At 28.8% G+C, this 25164-nt stretch overlaps 1 protein-coding gene and 3 long non-coding RNA genes across 4 annotated transcripts in view; 3 read left to right on the top strand and 1 right to left on the bottom strand.

Moving 5' to 3' along the window:
- The window catches only part of LOC103309964, a 7452-nt gene extending 1280 nt beyond the window's left edge, over window positions 1-6172 (top strand). The window contains exons 3-5 of the long non-coding RNA XR_003839535.1: window positions 725-760; window positions 3865-3888; window positions 4403-6172. This is a non-coding gene — a long non-coding RNA (uncharacterized LOC103309964). The remainder of the gene's footprint in view (window positions 1-724; window positions 761-3864; window positions 3889-4402) is intronic.
- A 2641-nt stretch (window positions 6173-8813) lies between these two features.
- On the top strand, window positions 8814-12605 carry LOC107884275. Its single transcript, XR_001679819.2, has 3 exons — window positions 8814-9838; window positions 11043-11267; window positions 11333-12605. It is a non-coding gene; the product is annotated as an uncharacterized LOC107884275 (long non-coding RNA).
- A 5452-nt stretch (window positions 12606-18057) lies between these two features.
- LOC103309959 (kelch-like protein 3) lies at window positions 18058-21550 on the bottom strand. Its single transcript, XM_029490497.1, has 5 exons — window positions 21527-21550; window positions 19720-19873; window positions 19425-19656; window positions 19159-19334; window positions 18058-19086 (listed from the first exon to the last, which is right to left on the bottom strand). Exons 2-5 carry the CDS (start codon window positions 19866-19868, stop codon window positions 18957-18959), a joined length of 687 nt encoding a protein of 228 aa, XP_029346357.1. The 5' UTR covers window positions 19869-19873; window positions 21527-21550; the 3' UTR covers window positions 18058-18956.
- A 203-nt stretch (window positions 21551-21753) lies between these two features.
- On the top strand, window positions 21754-23986 carry LOC115033058. Its single transcript, XR_003839421.1, has 2 exons — window positions 21754-23750; window positions 23811-23986. It is a non-coding gene; the product is annotated as an uncharacterized LOC115033058 (long non-coding RNA).
- Window positions 23987-25164: the final 1178 nt, after the last annotated feature.

The raw sequence follows: 25164 nt of genomic DNA, 5'->3' as shown, positions 1-25164 counted from the left end.
TGAATTTCATTAAAAAATAGTAAATTGTTTAAATTCTAGTTAATAATAAAGATAATAATAATTTAAATTAATTTCAAATTAAATTAACATAGAAATTAAATTTGTATTATGATATAAACAAACAGATTTTAAATAAACTTACAACGCTATTTTTGGTCTGTATGGTTTATAACTTTTTATGACATAATTTTAAATCAGCTCGTGAGAGTTTACACATTTTCTTCATCTAAACATTATGTTGGGAGAGTTTACCATACAATCGGAAGAGTTTGCCACCATCCGAATGTCATTCTCTGTTTAATATATAACTTAATAATTTTAAAATATTCTACATATTTTATCTACCTAAACATGAAAATGATACATTGGTTAATTGTAAAATCAACGATTTCAGCATAATATGTAAGGAACACATCATGAATTTATCAGATACCAAATAACTTTTAAAGGCCCAATTTAATGTAACCGGCCCCAATAAAATAAATTTGTGATTTATATTTATTTCAACTTTTGGCGTCTTCTTCCTTAATTTTCTTTTGCCATCATAGTTTACCTTCTAAGGTAGGTAAATAGTAAGAGACGCATAGACATATAATATAAAGGTTAATATCAAACTTAAGTTTCCCGCATATTGGTGATTCAAATGCTTTCCTTGCAACGGGCTGAAATCAGGAATTTTTACAATAACTTAATTATTATAATTAAATTATAACTATTTTTAAAGGTTCACTATCGTGTATCAATGGTTGGAAAAATAAAGGTAATGATTACAGTTATTATGCATTCATTATTTATATTTAGATGTAATGTTCATGTCACATTAATTTTGGTATTATTCTTAATACTTTAGACTTAAATTATACATTTATACAGTGACGTATACGCACCACGCAATTTCCGCGATGTACCGCAAGTAGATTGCCTACCTGATAATATTATACTACTCGCATAATCACTAAGACGAGTAAGACCTAGAAATATCAAGGCATTTCCATGTCAGCTAGTAAAATATATAAATAAAACAGATAAGAAATCATAAATCTATTATATTCGATATTGCCGATATGAAAAGAAAATATAATACAATTTCTTATGGATTTTGATAAATTAACAAAATTACTACTATAATACCACTACTAATATATTATCCTACTGACCTACTATTTTTATTTAATATATACGAGATTTATGAAAATTATAAAATAAAATATTATATTGTGTATATTTTTACCAAAAAATAGTACCAAAACTTCAAAAACATCACTAAAAACCTAAAATACATCAAATATGCAACAAAAAAAATAGGAAAATTTCATATTTGGAGTTCCTGGTGGAGCTTAGATTGCATACATTTTATAATTATTCAGTGTATTATTTTATTAATCGCGCAACTTTTTAATGATATGACCGATTGAGTTAAAAGCAGGACCTTGCACCTGAATTAACCCGAACCCCTAACACCCCTAAACACCCTTAAAAATCAAACACCCGAAACCCATATAACCCGAATGATTCTACCAAAACTTGTATAAATCATTCGGGTTAAATTTCAAAAAAATTTGATTATTACAAACTCTTCATGTGATATATCATTTTGTATTTATTTCTTGTGGTGAGTTCGATTCTGTAGTTAGATGTTTAATAACAATAATAAATTGTAAACAATCTTAGAATCAATCACAGGTAAATTCAATAATTATTTTCTTGATAATATAATCCAATAAAATCTTTTTATACCTAATAGGCATGTAATATAATCTATTACTTTATTAGTAGGTATATAAAATAAATCCAAATATAGACAAGAGCAATATAAAATATAAACATGGTCTCAACAAAACTGAATAAGGTATTGACAGTCGTGGCCAAAATATCAAATATTAATAACTAATAAATAATAATACCTAGTATTATTTCATATTTGCCACCAACTTCCCAACTGGTATTATTAACACTTCATAACTGTCTATACCTAAATTAGTAATGAATATCGTAATTCTTGGCTATTTACCAGTTTTCCGAAAATCGCGAAATCATAATTTATATTTTATTTTATTTCTCTACGCTTCAACGCCCCTATGGCCTACCTATTTTAAACATTTTATTATATTCGTCGACTTCGCAAGTGGTAAATTGCATGTTTGTAATTTGTATCTCTCTATGACGTACCTCTCATTTTATTGCTGTTATTATTAATAATAGGGTGGGGGGTCATCAAAATGTATGTTTTTCCCAGACCCGACACCCGTATTAATCAATATGACCCGAATTATAGAGATTTTGAAAACCCGAATGTTTGTTTAAACTTTTTATTCCGGTGCTTGAACACCCGAATACATTCAGTACCCGAAACCCGAAATCCGAATAAATGATTCGGGTGCTAAGCCCTGGTTAAAAGTGATACTAATAGATTCCTTGTCTTGGATTGTGTTTATAGCATATTTTTCCAATCCCTATAGGCAAGACTGGGCATTAACGAGTTAAAAATTAAAATTAAGTTAAAACGTTAAGTTAATTAACTCGTTACTTTTTTTTCAAATTAACTTTAAACCTAATAAGTTTTTTCAAGATTAACGTGTTAACTTCAAGTTAATTTTATTTAAAAAATATCTAAATTTAGTTAATTTTCATCCGAAGAATAACGCACATTTTTTAATGTGTTTTTTCTTTAATGTATCATTTTAAATTTACCCAGTAATTTACTTGGACGTAAAGAAAAACTATCTAATAAAGCATATAATATGACTGGAATTTTTTATTTTTGCAAATCACCAAATTTTAACTTTACACCAAGTTAAGTTACTTTTTTTTCAAAGTTAACTTTTAACTTAACGAGTTAACGAAAAAAAATACGAGTAACTTTTAACTTAACTTAACCTAATTATTTTAAAATAACTTAACTTAACAAGTTAAAAAACTTGCCCAGCCTTGCCTATAGGTAGATAGCTGAAAGATAGCTCAAACATGAACTTTATCTTGGCTCAAGCAAAGATAATATTTATTTTATTTTTTATTTATAGGGTGGCCATTGGTTACATATTACCATTGTTTACCTATTATAATAAAATATTAAAATTTTAAACTGAATTCTGTTTATTGGTCACTTGATAACGTCTGGACCAATTTGACTCAAATAGTTTAGTTTATAATATCGTCCAAATAAGGTAAAATATACAGAAAGAAAATTGATAATGTTACCTGGAAGAGGTCCTAACACAATGATTTTGATATTTATGATGAAAATGGAAAATTTTTTTGGTTGCCACTGGTTATTCGGGCAGATGAGATAAAAGCATGCATCGAATTGCCCCTTTATGGCTTTGAATAAAGAAATTATATCTTAAAACAGATATGACAGTTTAATGTTTGTTAAAAGCTCATAATATACTAAAAACTACTTGACACGTTTTGTGAAATCTTCCAATTGTTCTTAGAGATTTCAGGAAAGTTTAGGAAGTAGTTTAAACCAGAACCAAATTGTATCAAGTGCAATTATATATTTATTCAATCTGCCACACGCTTTATCCTTGTTGGTTAAATTAGTTCACAAAGCGAAGAACGCCGATGCCGATTTGCCGTGAACTGAGGTATACTAAAACCAAGTTACATCTATAGAGTACTATAATAGTACCTACTATGTTTTATATTTTTCACGGGTGAAGTTAGGTTCTACAGCTGAAAATATATGTTGGTTTAACTGAAGTTAATAGACTCAAAAACAACAAGACCGTTTTCAATAAATGATACATCAATTGATTCTTTGGGCTTTAGAGGGTGTTTTTTTATAATTAGTAGAAATGTGACATATTATACGTTAGTATAACCTATTTTATTTATATTCTATTATTTGTGTTACTCATATAGCTCTAAAAGACGATAATTACAGTGGTAAGTAAATAATTATTATAGCCAATATTCTATGGAGTATGATATTGATTATTGTTTAAACTTTAAAGCATTGTTTTTCGATACAATAAATATTTAAATTATAAAGCGAATTTAATGCATGTATATTATATATTTCTGTGCATCTAAAAAGTGGCTTACCCAGTGAGCGGGGCTAAGGATTCTTCAGACCCCCACCCCCACAATATTGGACATGTTATGGTATAAATATTATATAATAAAAGGCAAAGTACAACCCATGATATTTCTGAAAACGATTTTAAGAAACATTTTGCGTATTATCAATTATTATTTGCAAAGTTTATTACGGTTATGGGATGTAGTAATAACGACCTACTATAAGGTAACGGATATCAAATTCTGAATTGCTTAGTTTAACCCCGTCGCCTTCCATTAAAAAATCCTGGTTACGCCACTATATCTAAATAGAAATAATTATGCTAATAAAATAACAATAAATAGGTACCTATACCAAAGTTATTGTACATTTTTTCAGTCTATGGAAAACTGCTCGTAAAAGCTTATACTAACGGTAATTAATAGACTAGTTAATTTACTTACATTAATCTGACAATTAATATAATATTTTATAGTTCATTCAAATACGTATTAATTATACCAATAATTAGTTGTATAATAAGGGGGGAGTTACCTAGGTTGGGCCACTTTTGACATTTAGGAGTATTCCAGTTATTTAAAATTATAATTATTTAACTGCACTTAAAGGTATCTAAGCATGTGAACAAAAGTTTGATAGTTATTTTCTTTGTCAATGGTAGAATGATTACAAATTGATCCAACTTAGGCAACTGGTTATATTATTTGACCCAATTATATTTTTTTATTCAACCCCCCACATTATAAAACCCCAAACATGAACATAAGTCAATATATTATATTAACCAAGTTTTGAACGGTTCATTGCGGGCGCACACGAATTGCATACCAAAACAGGTAAACGAACCTTTTTGAACGAATTATATCCCAGACGCACTTCATGTTATTTTCACTAACACATTTTTTTTAGCGATTCCCAATGCTTAATAAAAATAATAATAATTAATTAAAAATGTATCAATAACATAATATTATTACCTATATGAAAACCGGTTTTTAGTGGTTATTTATTTTCAATAAAAATACTACGGACTTCCCAATCGGTATGAGTATGGATTAAAGGCGAGGCACTGTATAAGAAAACCTAGTTTAGTATAGTATAATACTATAATAAATTAGTGATTAGTTATTGCTTATCTAACACAATATAAATATAAAATATTCCGTTTTATTTATTGTTTCTTGTAATCACAGTGACACATGTACGAATGTACGATGTTCAAGTTTTAAATATAATGGGCATTTAAAACAATTCAATCTTATTTAAAAAAAAAAATTCCCCCCCTCCCCCTGGCTACGGACTTGTATATTATGGAAATATCACATTAGAAACTATAATAATTAACTGTAGGTGAAAAAGTAACATGAATTGTTCGTTTATCTGACATAATGATACATAATTCGTGTGCACCGGCGTATGCTAGGGTTATACCAGCGTAGTATGCAGTGTACGGATCATTCTAGGTTTTTACAATTTTTGGAAAATATATGAATTTTTTTGAACCATGACTCTTTTTTGATTTTTAAGCTTGTATGATTAGTACATTGTACATATATGTCCAAATGTGTATATTTCATAAACGTTCAACATTCTTAAGAAACAAATTTGAGTGTAACGATACATGTTGGTAGAGAGCGATCGTTCCAGAAAACACATTTCTGTGGTGTGTCAATAGTATCGGGCTGAGACTTACTGTGAATAGCTATACATTTTAAAAAGGTTTATGTTTTAAATTGATGTATTTATTTTTTATTAAAAATAAAAAACATAAAGAATTCATAAACTACACGGCTTAAAGTAAAAACCTTAGAGAACTGCAACGCAGCCACTTCATCGTGCTAATAATTACCAGACGTATTTTTTAAGTGGACGACCGTATGAGTTTGGTCTCCTTCTAATTTTAGTCTTCATGTTAATAATAATAATAATATGATATATAACTCCAAAGACGTTATACAACGGTATTAAACATATGTATAAATTTTTTTATTATAATTCATGTTTAACAATTGGGTATAATTGAGGTGGTCCAATTTAGGTGCCTAACAAATATTAGCCTCTCCCCTAACTAAAAAAAAAGAGTTAATTTAATTAAAACTGATTTATTTTTATTTTTTAGCTCAGGCGATTCCTCCTAATTTTTTTTGTATTCAAAAAAATTTAAAGTACATGTTTGAAAAGTATGGAGGAAAATTATAATTATTTTTTATAATTATAATTTATAAATTATTACATTAAATTAATATATATTAATATTATACTATATTGTTATGATTTATATACCTAAGATTTATGAATGTATAATATTAATAAATTGTAGTAAATTGTAATCATATAAATCAATGTTATTAGTACAATATCAATTCACAATTTGATATTGATATTGTACTAATAACATTGATTTTATGATAAACCATAATTTTTCTACATTAGGCTTATTATTTCTTTATTATGTATTTATGTGTCTCATCCCATAGTTTTAATAAATTACACCTTATTATTTTTTTTATATAGCCGTGTGCATGTAACTAACATATGTATAACTTTAAATTTTAAATAAATGGATAAATAAAACTACATTTTACATTAATTAATTCTGTATACAAAATACGCATAGATTCATTTTACCTTACCAAGATTTTTTTCTACATATTTTAACGAGTTAAGAATTATGGTGAATTCAGAATCTTACACTTGGTCTCCGTTTTGGAGTTTTAGTAATTTTATTTTATTATTGAAAACAGTTTAGGTATCTACATAAATAATTCTCCTCGCCAAAATATCGGTTTAAAAGCTGAATTTGACGTTAACAGTTTCAAAAATCTCCCTGCAACTGTTGAAAATTTGTACCTATCATACATTTTTTCATTGAGGGAATATGGTAAATACGGTTAGTTCACGCATTTTAATGGATCTAAGAAATGTGGATTCGGGTGATAGTAGTGGCCAGCGGGGTACAACCTCTTTTAGATTGGAGTATAATACTTCCGATTAGCTAAAGTGTAGTTATGGACAATATTGAAGACTTCAGTAACGTACCTATTTTGCCTATACAATTCGCTGTGCAACACATTATATATTTTATGCACACAATTTAAAACAGTTAATAGATACAAGCTGTATTACCATGCTAGTTTTGGAGATATATGAAATCACGATGGTCAATCCCTCTTCGGCGGAACTAATTGATAGTGTTGAGATCGGAATTCATGCCATGCGAATTTTCTATGGAGGTAATATTTTCGGTCTTGTGATTTTTTTTCCAGATTTTTCGAAAAACACTGAAAATTCTTTTGCCATTAAGAGTCTAATAATTAGACTCTAATTCGATGTTGTTTCATATTAAATGTTTTCGTAACTTTTATATAATATATGCGTGATAATAAAACTATATTTCTAAACTCATATATATTATGTTTTCACATCTTCTGAGGCAGTGGCGCCGAGTTCAGTAAAATAATGTGATTCAATTCTAACCAAAGCTCACAAGAATTTAATTTAATACAATAAAATAATAAAAATGTAATATTATAATTAGGACGCACATACTGACCAGGTAGTTTCTAGAGAAATTATAAGAAGATCTTTAAAACGTAAAACAAATGATGACTTACATATACTTCCAAGTAAATTGATACGTCGTGATTTACAAAATATGGAGGATATTTTGTTAAATTTAACTCATACGGATATGAAGTTGTTTAGGCGTTCTATATATGAAATAAGAAGAAAGCATTTTCCGAATTTACCGACATCAGCCGAAATTGCTATCGAACAGTTAAATGAAATGCAAAATAAAACTCAATACAAGGCTGAACAATTTTGTTTTGTGAGTGATAACAAAAATATTATTCTATTTACATGCAAAATTAATTTAGAGGCAATTTCAAACGCGGAACATGTTTTTGGAGATGGAACGTTTACTTATGCTCCAAAATTTTTTATGCAACTGTATACATTACATATTTACAAAAATAACTATTATCTTCCTCTTGTTTATTGTTTTTTACGCAACAAACAGACTTTGACTTATTTGATGTTATGGGATATGTTAGGAAAATTATGTGTGCAACTAACTAACAAGCCACTTCAAATAAATATTTTCCATACTGATTTCAAAATTAGTTTATTATAATTTCCATCTAGGGCAAAGTTGGTATCGACGTATCCAACAAAATAAACCACTATTAAACGAATATTTAAACAAATCATCAGAAATTGGTGAATGGCTTAAGTGTTTTTTCGGTTTAAGTTATTTACCACCAGATGAAATCTCGGACGGCTTTACGGAATTGCTATCAATTGCACCTATGACTATGTTTACCAAATTCACAGATTATATTCTAGAAAATTATATTTTGCTTGACTCAGATTTCCCTCCAGTTATGTGGGCAAGTGCACCACCTACGTGAAACTGGCACTACAAAGTTGGCACAATGATCTAAAACCATTCCAACAAACTCTAATCGGACTTGTTGGACGTTGTTGGACAATTGTTGGAATTTGTTGGAACGTATTTCAAAAGTTATTCAAGTTCAAAGTTTGTAGTGCCAACTTCACAACTGGCACTACAAATCAAAATAGAACGCTAAAAATAGATCCAAAATATACACATAACATTTTAAGACGTTGTTGGACTTTTGTTAGACACCGACTAAAAAAATATTTTGAATTTATACAGTGTTAAGGGTGTCGGTGCCAGTATTTACAATTTTCGAAATTTCTATGCTATTTGAATATTATGTTTTATATTTTAGTTATTGCCTTAATTATAATACTTTTCCACTAATCTACAGCTCGATACTTATTTAGAATGGGTCGATACGGTGTATTATATCAACGAAAATGACTTCACGGGAATAACTCTCGCGCCCTGTAGATTTGTCGGATTTCGTTAAATTTTTTTTATCTGAAAGATGAGAAATTTCAACAGGTCAGTTCATAGCTCGATTTTTCATTTTACTTTGAATAGTAGTAGAAAAAAACGTCTGAAAAAAGACAAATATTATGCATTTTTCAAATGCATATTCCAGTTTCTATAATTAAAGTTTTCAAAATCAGGCTTTGATTCGACCCACAGAATGTTCTCTACTTTAAGATAAAAAAAAATTAACGAAATCCGACAATTCTACAGGTCATGAGAGTTTTTCCTGTTAGACATGTATTTGTACCAAAAAACGCACCGGCACTGACACCCTTAACTGTTAAGTAGTTAAGTTTAGTTCATATAAAAAATGATATACCAATTAAAAATGTTTAAATAGAAAAAATTTATATTTTGTATTATTAAGTTCTGGTGTCCAACAACTTTAAAAAGTGATCGAACAAACTTGTTTACACATCGTAGAAGAAAAATAATTACTCCAACAACTTTCCTAAGTTTTTAAATCACCATTTTGTTCAAGCACTACATTATTCATGCAATGAACAGACGAATAATGGATTTGGAGGCCATACAGTTGATAATTTTAATTCACCCAGAAAAGCTTTAGATACTCAATAATGTTTAATTCACACATACTTATGCAAGTATATCACTCAAGTATCCAATTTTAAATGTTTGCCAAACCTAAAAGTTAATTAATAGTTTATCGTTTTTAGTTCATACAGTGGATTATAATCATTATATGATAATCAAAAGTGAAATATATCATGTATCACATACAAGGAACTAGGAAGTCAAGTCAATATATTCACAACTTTCAAGACTTTGACTTTCTTGAAGATTTTCCTAAGATTCTCCTAACCTAACCTAACCTAACCGCCGTCTCAGATGAAGCCATACAATATTGGAGCGAATTTTGAAACATATAGGTGAGAATATTGTTGATAGGTTTATATTCTAAATCTATTTTACTGGCTTAAATCAAAAATAATAATACCCATTACCGTACCGTTATATGGATATTAAACGTTATGATGGAATGACTGTTTAACGTTATATGTATATTAAACGTTATGATGGAATGACTGTTTAACGTTATATAGAATTTAAACGTTATTCAATAACTTAACGTCGGCTAAGAGGCAATACGTCGTAAGTAAAAAAAAAGGTATTTTGAGATATATACCTACATCAAAATATACAGAAAAAACAAACACATAAATTAGTGAAAATATCACGTATATCCCACAAAAACCCAAGGAGAATAGAAATGTTGAACAATTTTCATGCGTACCTAATCTCATTGATTCCCATATCAGTTTTATGGGTTTCCTGAAAAAACCACTATTTGGAGATACGACGTATTAGCCGACGTTAAGCGTTTAAACGTTTTAAAAATGTAAACGTTATGAAGCGTTTAGCGTTATCTGATGGATATAGCTTGTTTCCCACACAAAACAGAGTGATTGAAAAATATAATATTACAAAAATAACCATTATATATATTTTACAGACAGTTATAATTTTATAAATATTTTTTTTTTTTTTCAAGCAGTTATATGTTTCAATCGTTTATCGTTTCTGTTTCGTTATCCGTTATCCGTTTTCAATCGTTTATCGTTTAGTGATATGTTATCCGTTAACCGTTTCGATCGTTTATCGTTTACCGATATATTATCCGTTATCGATTTCAATCGTTTTTTTGATGTGTTTAACGTTATACTCATAACATTATAAAAACGTTTTGAAGCCCTGATCGAAAGTGCTCAGCCCGTTTAGTCAAAAATTGTAGTTTCTATAATAACTTTTCAAAAATATAAAATATACAATATACCTAACCGTCATTTTCCATAAGCATTTAAAGTTCACATCCATCAATGATTTACAAATTATTTTTTAGTTATAAAAGTATAAATGTTCAATTGTATATGTAGCTTATGCTTATACTATAGATAATATGATTTTATTGAATCTGTTCTTTTTTCAAACAATGGTTATTGCTTGATTTAAAAGTTAATTATAAAATTAAATCTTAATTAAAAAATACTCTGCTCAAAAATTTAAATATTTACTTTCCAAATACCTGCTTAAAAAATTGAATCACATATTTTATTATTTTAATGTTCTTTATAGTTTACACACAGATCTTGCCCGTCTCTGATTTAAACAATTGGTTCAAAAGCCACCTCAAGCTGTTATCACACGTGTCATTTGTGAATCCGTGACTATTGAACAAGATTTGTTGACAAAGTCTTTACTTGTTAGGATGATTGGCTTTAACTGTGGAAAATATGTCCACAAAAAATATTGAATTTATCGCTGATAGGCTGTTAAACGAATTGGAGTGTCCTACAGCTAGTACGTACATTTTAATGATCATAGTTATATTAATTATCAATTTTAATTAAATATGTAAATTATAGGTTTACAGATTGTCAAACTTGTTCTTGTTTACAACAACAAAAGGCAAACTGCTTTAAAAATGAGTAGGCGATTACCAAAAAGCTTCAGCAGCTGTTATTAAAATTCCTCAATTATCAACAATGATAAAGACATAATTGATGAAGACTTTTAAATTAGATATATTCTGATAGGTACCTATTTCCTTTTATTTTTGTAAATATTTTTTCTATGTTTCCTCCCACCATCCATCAGAAAGTAATAATAGTCTATTCAGAATAAGAACACACCAGGCGGCTATGGTCAAAACTGGTGTGCTCTTATTCTGAATAGACTATAGTTACTTTATTTAACCAATAAAAACTATACCAAAGCACTCTGGAATTATTTTGTCAATGTCATATTTAAGAAAACTTTATTTTTAAATTTTATAATAAATAGAGAAGTATTTAAAATGTTTATAAATTATACTATGATACTTTTCATATTTCTCGTATTTACAGTTCAATAAAATTGTATTTTAAAATTTAGAAATATATGACTAATGTGTTGTAATTTATTGTTATACTTGCTGCAGTTATTCGTACATACTAAATAAGAAATTCTTACTAAGTAAGCAGAAATAAATTAAAATATAATATAAGATATTGCCGTAGCCATCATCAAAAAACAGTTAAAACATTTTGTTTTTCATCTCTATGGACTTAAAACTAAACCTTATGATATTAATATGTTGATTTCAATTTTTTAGAGAGAAACAAGTTTATTTAAAGTGAATTGCCCGTCTGTTGGATTGCCTATATGACTCAGTGTAAAAATTCAGACATAATTATTTTTGTAATATTATAAAATATGGATAAAACAGTATATAAATAAAACTAATGAAATTAAAAAATATAAAACTTATAATAAAATATTGAGTGATTTTTGAATATAAATATAAATCATTATGCTTAAAACGTGGCGATCTAGATTATTAGTAAAAGAAAAGTGCTTATTTATATGATTGTGTACAGTATTAAGAATATAAGTGTTTATGAATAATGTTAAGCGTATTTCGCATGATAACTAAACACTAACTAAGTTGTTTAGCATTTATTTACTTTTTATGAACTATTTAATTACAAATAGAGCGTGGACTTGTTTGATTTTGCATATTTATATAGGTTTGTAGTATGATGATAATATGGTAGTGACCACAGAATTTGTTTTATTACAATTACGATTGAAATTGTGAATCTTTTGGTCAGAATATTTCAATAATTAACTAATTTTCTCCATTATAAGGACTTATTTTATTATTATAATTGCATATTTCTGAGTGTTTTTTTTTAGAAATTTTTTAACTCATTAATATTGCAATATTATTCTAGTAGTTTAATTTTGATTTTTAATGTGTTAATTGCGCCATAATAATAAAGAAATTTATTTTAATTGATAAGGAATTTAAAAAAAATAATTCCTGGTAGTGAATGACAGTAGTTAGAGCTCTGAAATTGTTTGTTTTGGTCAAGAGTAGAATCTCTGGAATAGTACATCTATATTAAATTTTTGAATAAAAATAGGTAGATATTTGTATGAACTTCTAACACGTGATTTTTTAAGAAATTTGTCAAAATTCTAACTTCAGGTGCTCATAAAAAATTAATTTGACTTTCAGGTAAAAACATTTTTTTTTGTTAAATTTAGGAAAACATAAGGGGAATTGAGTATGAAAATATCAAACCTTAGATATGCATAGAACATTTTTTATGAATTTCTAACTCGAAATAATAACCAATTTTCGTGATTTTGATGAATTTTGTCAACATCTTAACTTCAGATGCTTATAAAAAATTATTGTGGTTTTTGCACTCCCGAAATTTTCATATGCCTATATATATCTTAAAAAGTATCGCAAATTTTAATTAATTCAATATACTAATATAAGCTTTCTGGGAAAGTGCCATGCGTCTAACGTTAATTGTATTAGGGTTACACCAAAAACCAAAATCGATTTTGCGTTAAAATTCCCATTTTTTCTTAATTTCTATGATGTTTTTCCTGGCGCTTTTGTAAATTATTGGGAATTTTAAATTTTGATCTTCCGAACGCACTAACTAGATTCACTTTCCCCTCGAATCGAACAAGACTGCCCCAAACGGTGGCGACAGACACCAAAAATGAAAAAAGTAAAAACACATCATTGTAAAATCAATACATTCATCGTTACGCTCAAAATCTAACATTGTGTAAGCAATTACTGTTTTTTTTCTTTAGGTCGCTAATAGTTAAATTTAAAATGTTAGGGTCACGCTCATAAAAGGTTGGGAACCACTGGTCTAGGCAATGGAGAGGGTCTCTTTTTCTAGTTATAACTTAAAATAGGGCCCAGATGCTGATGATCTTTTCATCTTCTTTTGAAACAACATAATATAGACGATGCTTTCCATGCTTAAAACGTGTTTTAATAACATACGATTCTAAAGAGTGTATAACAGGAAGACCTGACAAATGAAATAACATGTTCCAATCAATATATCAAAATACCTAGCCAATTAGTGAATCTGTTTTTTATAAAAATGTTAATTGTAAAAACATTTATTTAAGAGGACCCTACCGGCCCATACATTTGTTATCTCCGTCTCACACACGCACGACATTGATAGAAAATTCAAAATTGTCGTTCACTAGTTTCAATAGTGTGTTGTGAGTTTTGATACTAGAGTGAATTGACCTATTAATTATTATACTACTTTTAGGTAAGGACATTATATATTTATATGTGCGCATTATATGCGTTGCCGATTTTTCAAAATCTTCATTTTCAAGAAAGATAAGTCTATGCGTGTCCAGATCTCATCCACAGGTCGTGCACAGCAGTGGCATATCCAATGAAAAGGTTTCTCTCCCCCCCCCCCCCCAAAAAAAAAAAAAAACAAAAAAAATTAGATGAAGGTCTGGAAATATGACCCCCCAAATTTTGAAATAAGCTTAATCAACTAGATAATAATCAAATCAATCTTAATATTTTTATCAGGAATAAAAAACAATATTCCTTTTCTCAAATAAATAAATAATTAGATAGGTTATATGAAATTGTATCTAGTTATTTTAAAATATAATAAGCGCAAATAATATTATTATCTAGAATATTTATAATAGGTCAAATCTCTCTAATATCAAAACTAACAGCACACTAGTGAAATTAGTAAACGAAAATGTGCTATGTCACATGTGTTGAAGTCTGAAGACCGGTAAAACAAAATATGCATTGGGAGTATCCTCTCAAGTAATGTAGTTTATTTTTTGAATTTTTATAAAATATAATTTCTTTTGTTAAGAAAAGTAAAGTATTTTGGTTGTTTACGAGAGGGCGTACGTTTGGTTTGTGCGCAATGACATTATACCGGCGAACGAAATTGCGACGAGCTAAAATGTAAAGATTATGTACACGATTTTTTGAACACTGCATTAATGTACCTATTTTGCCTACACAATACGCCGGGCAAGTGGGCAACACTTTATACTTGAGCAAAATGCAGGTAGGTACCTAATACCACGCCTATACAATAATATAAAAAAATCATAATGTTATTTATATTTATATTTTATATACTTGGTACTTACACAACAGTTTGTTCAGGATTCACAAAGATTTTCAGCGTATAATATAATACCTAGATCATTGGTAGGTATTAAATATTTGACGATATATATAAATTATAAATATTTACCTGGAGAGTTACAATTAACTACTAAAGTCTTGGCTAGATTTTCAAATAAAAATGCACGTCGGTTTTCAGCAAATATGTTCTTGAATCGAGAAAAACTTCGTTCTACATCCGTTGAAGATATCGGGGCATACTTAAAGTATACTAAGTCACTGCTTGAAAGATCTTCTGGTATATTGTTCGTTGAGGTATTTTCTCCAGTTATAATTTTGGATATATTTGATAACTGTCGAAATCCGTCATTTTTTTCAATGACATTTTTAAATTTATTGTATATTTCAACACCATTTGCACAAGATACTTCTTTAAACTTATTCTCAATATTTTCAACAATTTTAATGGAATCAGTTAACGGAAGACATTGCTTTTCTAAACTCGTTATGGCTGCTTTTAATATTCCATAATTTGAATAAATAAATACTAAATCGGCTTCCAAAATATTTTCTTCCAACATTATTTTTTTTACTTTTTCGATGCATATTGCGTCCTCGGCATTTAATTGCTGAACTACATTTAATATTGGTTTAAAATATTCACAGTAATACATTGCTGCCTCCAACCATGTTCCCCATCGTGTAATAATAGGTGAAGGAGGTAAAGGGACATCGGGAGCTTCTTTTTTAAACAGTTCAACACGTGAAGGGGCTTTTAAAAAAACTTTTTTCATGTTTGCGATTAGTTCATCAACTTTTGGAAAAAGAGAACGGATTTTTTCTGATGTCCGATGTAGTCCATGAGCAAGACACGTGATGTCGATCATTTTGGAGTAAAATGCTTTTATAGCATTTGCTGCTTTCACCATGTATGTTCTGTAACGAATAGTAATACGTTATCGTGTTGTATACCAATCGGCCATAAAGAAAACATTGCTTTGTCGAACAATTTACTAATTGTGGAATGTTTTTCTTAATAATGAAACCGAAGGTATATCTTTACCTGTATATTTTTCAAGAAACAAACGAACATGTCTATTCCCCAATTTTTCCAAAGGGATATTTGCTAGTAGTAATGTGTTGCATAAATCTTTGGCGAACATAGATTTGTCCGGTAATTTAGATATTTAATTAATAGATTGGGCAATAATTGTTGAAATTTTGATTTATTCTCATTTTTCCTATGAACAGCACGGATGTGTTTATCCGTTTTCAAATGCTGTGTAACAGTAAAGCGCTTTACACTATTGACTTTAATCTCACATACTTTACAAAAAAGAATTCCCCCGTCACATGCAAAAATATTTTCTCCAAATTCAGCAACATATTTACGAACAGACGATTGTACTTTTGACATTTTAATTTAAGAAACACAAATAGTCGAACACTCGAACGAATACACAATATCGCGAAGCACTGTCGTATAAAAACTAAACCATTAGTCCATTAGGTAGTTACTAGTTTTTCGTTACCAAGTTTTATCGTAGCAATAAACTTTATCTTATCTTATTTCACTCGTTATTATAAATCTTATTATAGCCCATATCAAATTATACTTCATGAATCATGATACACTGAATTGACGTAAGTATTGCACATAATAATAGTATACTTCATACTATTTTTTTTCTATATATGCATTATATTTCAGAAAATTGCTGAAATATGCACAATAATTTAAAATGGTCCAAATATGCAAAAATATGCCAAATTTAATTTTGCATATCAACACATTAGGTTAAGATTCAAGTTTTTATCTTACTTAGCTACTTTTTAGATAAATAGATAGAAATATGCAAATGCATACAATTCCGGGCCCAATTTATAATATATATTTTTAAATTTTTGATTATAATATATAATAATAAACTTAATTTAAATAATTTGTTAAATAGTATCAAGACTTACCTATCGTAAGATCCAAAAGGACTATAAGAATTAAAAAGTCTAGAATAATAATAAATTCAACCTCCGCTTTTAAAAACTTACTCTATTTTGGACATTTTCAGAAGCGGATTAATGATTAAACAATAATATTGCTCTATTATAAAGAATAAGTTTAACTATGCATCATTATAAATTGTACAGTTTATAATAAGCATTCATAGTTCATACACCGCATGTAGGTATTCACAAAAACAAGGATCATTATGTTTTTATAATTCAGTACCCTAAACCAAGGGCATCCATTAGGGGGGCAAGGGGGAAATGTCTAATATTGTCTATAGTAGACATTTTCCGTATTATAATTGATAAATTGAATAAAGAAAATTGATAAACAAAGGGTTTATTAATAACTACTTGTTTTATAATCACAGAAATTTATTTTATCCATCGGAAATATTATATTAATATAAGAAAAATATGTCAATAATTTTATCACGTACCTACTTCAATGATTTCAACAGTACCAGGTTGGTTAAGCGAGCTACGGAGAAAATCAAATTCACGATTCATAGTAGTACATGACAGCTCTGAAATTTTTTTTTTGGGTCATGGGTAGAACCTCTGGAATCGTATATATATATATACGCAAAAATTCACGTTTTTCTTAATTTTCTTTTGTTTTTTGGAGACTATAGTTACTGTTCATTCCGACGAAATTCCAATCAGAGGCTAAAATTGAATTCTTTTCGTACTACACACTTTATATTTAACTATTGGAGTTACCGCGGGGATCTTTGCACCACAATAAAATGATTTATGTCGGTATATTGGTAAGATTATTAATAATTATACAAAATAATTTTACAGTTAATGCACTGAACTATAATATATAGAGTATAGACAGTGAATTGGGGAATAAAAATCCCTGAACTTGGGAAAAATTATCCCCAGACCCCAGGCTACAAATATTGCCAACTCACAATCAAATGAAATTGTTTGATCAAATATTTTAAAACTAATTAGTGTAATATCACCAAATTATTAATATTTAATTACAAATATATACTAGGTTTAGAAATACTTATCATTAAAAAAATTAATATATAATTCTTAAATAATTTCCAAACATTAGGTAACAATAATATTATTTTGTTTTATATCACGGTTTGAAACAACGAACCTATGTTAATGGTTCTTTTAAAAACCTACACACTTTAACTATTGTTTGATAATATTTTAAAAATTTTAAATTTCTATCTATCTATTTCCCAATGTAAAATCAAATAATTTTTTAATTAATGAAGAAAAAAACTATGAAAAAAGTTACTATAGTTATTACAGGCCATTACACACTTTTTAATTTCGTATTCCACACTTAGCATTTACACACAATTTTAGTCCCTGATCCCAATGCACCTACTAGGTTCACTTTGCCACCGGAAAATATGAAAAGCAAAGCATTATTTCGACTACTTATCGTGTACACACACAAAAATAAAAATTTATTTTTTACACCATACAATGATTATTATAACAAATTTAAAGAATTTTGAATGCTGGATCACAAAATTATTTTGTTTTATGTATTAGATATATTAGGCTTTTGGTTTCTGCCATTTAATAGAAGACCAAGAAATGTATACATATTACTTACATTTTAACACTTTTAAACCGATATTAGTATTAAAAATATTTCAAATGACTGATAAAAGAATACTGTGTCTAATATAAAATTAACCACAGATGGTGCGGACTGCTTTGTAGGACTACAACAATGACTTTCATTAAGTTTGTAAGGACGAATATCACTTTATTATTCTAACAACTGCCTAAGAGGTAGCAATAGATCTCTACAATTTTGCTAAGATTTACAAGGTTGTGTAAATAGTTTAATTAATAATAGTCTCACAGCCTGTAGCTTAAATGAAGAAGTATAAATATTAAATATGATACCTTTGTAGTTTGTAGAGGTTAAATGGCTAAATCTCAAAACAACTCACATGATCATATTATGCATTATAAATACACTCCCTCAAGTCCCTCTGTACAATATACAAGATTATAATATAACATTAAATTTATATGTTAAGTAAGTTGATCTTCCATTCACAATATTAATGATAACAATTATCAATTAGTTTGCTTACCTTTTCTTCAAATGGTACAGTGATGTTATTAGAGGATATTAGCTTAACCACTGCTTCGAAAGATAAAGATAGAAACTCATCATATTTCACCACTTCTCTAAAAACATAAATGATAATTTATACAATTTACTAACCTAAATAGATAATTGAATTGTAATTCATATCCTACATAAATTGTTTTTGAATAAAAGTTTCAGAACTCAACAACAATTCCATACAGTTATATAAATCAGCTAACGCTTTGATTCCAAGACAATTTGTTGGATCCAGTTGTGCTTGTAAAAACTTGGCACATGCACCTTTTACATAGTCTAGCTGTAAGATACTTGAAGCTGATAATAGACCCTTGAGAAATAAACAATATGTTATAATCATTTTAAAGAAAGTGTATTACGAGGTGTATTAGCTTATAACAAATCAAATATGTTTTTATACCTCTACATTTTTTTCTGTTATCGTGATTTCTCCTGTATAAACATAATCAATTAATTGTTGTAAAATACTTGAATCTATTTGTCTTATTTTGACAATATCTTTATTGCTCTCATCAAAATTACTAGTAAACATTGCACAGAAATATGGACTAGCTGCGATTAAAACATTTTTATGTCCAATTACTATTTTACCATCATCTGCTTCAAATCTAACATCACATAAAACTTCATTTCTAAAAACAAAAATAAATTACTGATATTTATTTTGAATGAAGGTAAAATCATCATCAACATACTTGCGTTGAGACTGTAAGTTTTCTAGTAATGTGACAGAGTGAGAGTTATTTTTAAAATTTGTTGGTTTTAATTCTTTAGATGTCAGAACTTTGTTTAGATCACTTTCACAAAATGTAGTCTGTAAGGCATCCATTCCTTTTATTGACATAATACCTTTGGAAATATTTTTAAAATTGCGTTTAATTTTAATATAATCACTGGGCTAAATTTAAGTACCAGTAGACTGTGAAAACCAACATAATACTGAAGTTAAGAAATTATTAACTTATTATCTAGGTAAATTTATTAAATATAAATAATTGTTGAAATAAATAATATGGAAATAGAAATATATGTCCATTAGATAGTAAATTGTATGTAGCCATTCGTAAAATGTAGGTATTTATGTATGTAGATATAATACTAGATGTGTCATTTAAGTTTTATTAGTTATTGAAACTAATATTTTTACAGGTCCTTTTAAAATAGTTACCAGGTCACAACTACTACCTATTCTATTTAGTTTATATCTTAGTAGTTATGTACACATCTGCATATTTATTGTAACCCAAACATGAATTTATTTAAATAATATTAATAAAAAAATTACAATATAGGTTAGGTAATTCTAAATGGTAATAAATTAGATTCATAATAGAGATGTTCCTGGGATAGTATAACTACACAAGGATGGTTATACTAATTTTTACTCATGAAGACTAGACACTAGATTATATTCTATAGCATTGATACAAATTTTTTTTATGAATTTTGGCAACACGTTTGTTCTTTACTCGTTTTTCCAGAAAGTCAAAGTTTCTCCAAATGAGCAAGGGTAATGTGACTAAAGTAGCATACAAAGATCATTTTCTGGAAAAATGGGTACGGCAGGGATTATAAAAAGCCAGTCAGGAATTCGCAGGAATTTATCCCTAATTAGTAATTAATGGCACAACAAAACTATCGGTGGAAGACATAAGCGCCAAAATTGTATCGTACATAAGCGCCAAAATCATAGGTACCTGTGTGCCACTGTTAATAGTTATTAAATAAAAGATATTAAATGTAGAACTATATCGTTCAAAAACTCCAAACGTTTAATTTTAATCGACAAATGTGTAATCTGATTACGCTAGATTGTCACATAGACAGTCGTGTGCGAGCAGTTTTGTGTTATAACATATTGTTAGTACCTACCTTTTTCGAAAGCATTTGTTAAAATGGATTTTACAAAAACTGTTACGAATAAAGGTGTTGTATGTATTTTATTTTAAGAGCAAAAATAACGATTTAGGTTCATTACGATGTATTAAATTTACATTGATTTGTATGTAGGTACATCATAATTTATGATATTAATTTTATAATATAATATAATTTTTATAAGACGGCAATATTTTCAAATAACTATTTATATAAAATAATATTAATATAATATAGTATTCATATAATATCATTTTTATAAGATACATCAATTTTGTAAAAACTACTTATATAAAATATTTATTTTGGCGCAAATGACATGTCATTTTTGCACCTTTGGCGCTTATATCATATGTTGGGTATAACAGGTATAAAATATTAGATTGGCGCTTATGTGCTACACATTTTGGCGCAAATGATAGGTCATTTTTGTGCCTTTGGCGATTATGTCGTACAGCCAAAATTATAAAATTCACTTAAATGGTTGGGCATAAATACAATTTTTATCACCTAACTAATAAATAATGACTATAGGTATCATAAACTACATAAGTCCACATACAGGTGCTCCAAACGCAAACAATTGAGTGTACAATTTTTGTAATATTCTTACTTGTCGCGTACTAGTGGGTGGTGCACAGTATAATGTATAATATATAGGGCAGTGAAGTTGTTGCATTTGCATGTTTTTTTTAAATGGTTATATTTATTGCTGAGTGAGCTTAAAATATGTTTCATTAAACTCTTAATTTAAACCAAAAAAAATTATATTGCAATAAATGCAATTTTGGTGATTTTTTTAATTTTACTGCAATTTTAACTATTTTTGATAATTTTCGTTTACATTTAAGATTATATAACTTAATATATAAAATAAAAGTAACTAAACGTAGCAGTGAACAAATTTCTATATTTGTTGTAATACCTACTTATTATTTCTATAGAGCGATTATCGCATTTTGGTCGTTAAGATAAAAACTTGTCCCTCAATAACATATAATATTATCGTCTATTTATTTTATGATCGTCAAAAATCATCCGCACGTTTTTGTGGCACGTACTGTAGTCGTTCTTTATACTTTGTCGCGTCTATTTCGTCCGTTAAAATGCCAAAAGTCAAACCGATTAAATCAGCCATTTTAAAAAATTACGTATCAGAATTTGGTGACGCTATATTTTCTTCTGATGGCAGTATTCTCTTTTGTAAAATGTGTGAAGTGCAAGTATGTGCCGATAGACGATATATTGTGACACAACATCTAAAAACAGATAAACATTCTAGGGCAGTAAATAAGAAAAACAATACAAAGTCACAAGTTCAACAATTAGTAACAAATACAAAAAAGTCAAATTTTTCGTTTGATCTGTGTAAAGCATTGATGTCAAGTAATATTCCGTTACATAAAATTAGTAACATACATTTCCGGTCATTTTTGGAAAAATACACTGGAAAAGAAATTCCAACAGTTACCTACTACTTTACGCAAAACATAAATATTTTTCAATGCAATTTTTAAATTTATAAGTGCAATTTTTAATATATTTTAATGCAATAATGCAATCAATTTAGTGTGTTTTTTAATGCAATAACTTCGCTGCCCTAATAATATACTATATGGCGATTCTCAGCGTGGCGTGGATGGTGGATTCAGCGGTGAGCATATTCGGCGAGTGACAAACTGGCAAGTGACACAGCGACGCAGATTACGGAGTCGTCGAGTCAACGACTAGGAAATTAAATAAATAAATTATTTAAATATGTTCGCGTTTGCGTGCGATATGGCTTCGACGGCGTCGCGTCGCGGTATACAGTAATATTGATATTATTAAAATAATAATAATATTTCGGTACAAATAGGTACAAAATAAACAATATAATTAACAGAAAACGCGTATACACTACACTTTCCGTGAATGCGTGTGTACTAATAAATATATTATAATAATGTGCAGGAATTTTCGGCGTTCATCACTATGGCCTACCGCCTACGCCTTACAGTAACAATACGGAATATTTATTATCAAACGATTTTCATTCGGCAACGATTAAAGATAATATTATATACGAATGATTCGATTATAGTGCGTCGAGAACCATGATGTGATCACGACAACCCGGCTATTTGGTGGGGGGTGCTCGGCAGTGCGGCACAACGAGAATCGGTCGGTGGCATAGACATATAATATATATTATGTCTATGGTTGGTCGGTGGACTGATTATTCTCTCGTGGGATAGAGTATAGTATCTATAGCCGTGGTTATGCCGTTATGACTTATGCTGTACGCCTGTACCCACTAAGATATATCTTAGATATTTATACTATATTAGTGAGTGGCTGTACCTAAGATATATCATAATTCTGGTTTTTATGATTTGCTAATTTGATAACAGTCGATTCACTATATTATTATTATGCTAAATGTGATTTGCTGATCGTAAATTTGCGATACTAGACAATAAAATGCCCGTGTTACGCTTTAGGTAAGTTCTATTAAATCAAAGTCATAGCGGCAGCGTTCCTGAAGTCGGTAAAATTAAAATGACCGCCACATCGGCCAGGACCAACGCCAATAGATAACGTTCTAACTTATCACTAAGATAGTAATAATTGTTATCAGATAAATAATATTATTATTTTTTCTCGTATGCAGATTGCAGACTTTAAATTTGAATCACTCGGGAATCGCGATTATTTGAAATTTGAACAAAAATACAGACTACAAAAGAGTCGTACAGAGTTCTTACAGTAATTCATACATTTTAGTACAAAACGACAATGGACAAGTGTATTTCTTTCAGTAAAACATCCAATGTATCGCCTCGCCACATTACGTTAATCTTCATTTGTAAGTATTAATTTCTTGTTGTATTGATTATATGTGTTAATAATTTGTTCACAAATATAGATTTCCAAAAAATCAATGAAATAGAAGGTAATAATGGCTAAAAATCTTCGGACTAAATGATTATCCCAATATCTACCTGGCATAGAATCTGCGGTAATCATTTCACAATAATTAGTGGTTGCAAACAACGCTCAGTAAATTAGTAAACATGGTCAGAGGCTGTCTCAAAACATAATCCAAACCACTTGTCTGGGATAGAGAAGTAAAATAAATGTTAGTCATTCACGGCAACATTGGTAGGTACTACTGTGAGCACGACTAGTAAATCGCATCTAATAGCGTTTTCGATTTGACGCACTTTTTGCACTCGGTGCGCACTCAGTGCAAAAACGTATTCAATTTAATTGCACTGACAACACTTACGCGCACTGAGTGCTCATTTTCTGCACCTCCGATTTTGTCAGTGCAATGAGTGCATTTTATAAATATGAACCGTTTTTCTCGATAACGGGGAACAAAATACGGCGGCCCTATTAAGAATTGTATTTCTTTATTTATAATAAACTAATGCAATTTTCATGCAACACTTGCTCTGTGCCACTGGAATTTCAGTACACACTATTTTGTCAAATCGAAAACGCTATAAGAGGTAAAATCGCTTAATATAATTCATAAATCAGGTAGGCATTTATATATTTTTTAGAATTTGCATTTTCAGAAAATTTTGTTTCTCCAACGATGAGTTAGAAGAAAATGAACAGACGAAAAAAGGATTTGGAGTCCATACAGTTGATGAATGTAATTCACACAGAACAGCCTTAGATACTCAATGATGTCTAATTCACCCACACTTATGTAAGGATATCACTCAAGTATAGAATTTTAAATGTTTTCAGAAACCAAATGTTACTTGATAGTTTATCTTTTTTAGTTCATACAGTGGATTATACTCATTATAGTTATCAAAACAGAAATATATAATGTACCACATACAAGGAGCTAGGTAGTAGGTCCAATGTATTTACAATTTTTCAGACGTTGACTTTCATGAAGATAATTCTACCGACTCATGTGAAGCCATACCTTATTGGAGCGAATTATGAAACTGAAAGGTGAGCATATTGTTGATAGGTTTTTATTCCAGATCTATTTTACTGTGCTATTAGCTAACATACTCACCTGTTCACGCGGACACATTGTATAATATCTAATTGTGTCCGTGGTCAAAATAAACTAATATATAAACAATTATATGTTACAATCTTAAAATGTCCATGACTTGTTTTAAAAATATAATACAAATATAACAAGTGCTTGCCAACGTAAGGTTCTTTAAAAAATATTCTTGCCTTTAAGTTTGATTATAAACTATGTCATATCACTCTGATATATTAAGACTAACAGTACAAAACTG

The sequence above is a fragment of the Acyrthosiphon pisum genome, chromosome A2 (genome assembly GCF_005508785.2).
Source record: "Acyrthosiphon pisum isolate AL4f chromosome A2, pea_aphid_22Mar2018_4r6ur, whole genome shotgun sequence".
In the NCBI taxonomy this organism is placed as follows: Eukaryota; Metazoa; Arthropoda; class Insecta; order Hemiptera; family Aphididae; genus Acyrthosiphon; species Acyrthosiphon pisum.
Note: the sequence above shows the minus strand (reverse complement) of the source record. Positions and strands in the feature narration are given on the sequence as shown.

Excerpts from the sequence above, each read along its gene's own strand:
- LOC103309959 (XM_029490497.1), bottom strand. The coding sequence starts at position 19,868 with ATGTCAATAAAAGGAATGGATGCCTTACAGACTACATTTTGTGAAAGT. Across the intron at positions 19,335-19,424 it reads TAACAGAAAAAAATGTAGAG|GGTCTATTATCAGCTTCAAG; the intron begins GTATAAAAACAT and ends TTATTTCTCAAG. Across the intron at positions 19,087-19,158 it reads TTTATTCAAAAACAATTTAT|AGAAGTGGTGAAATATGATG; the intron begins GTAGGATATGAA and ends TTATGTTTTTAG.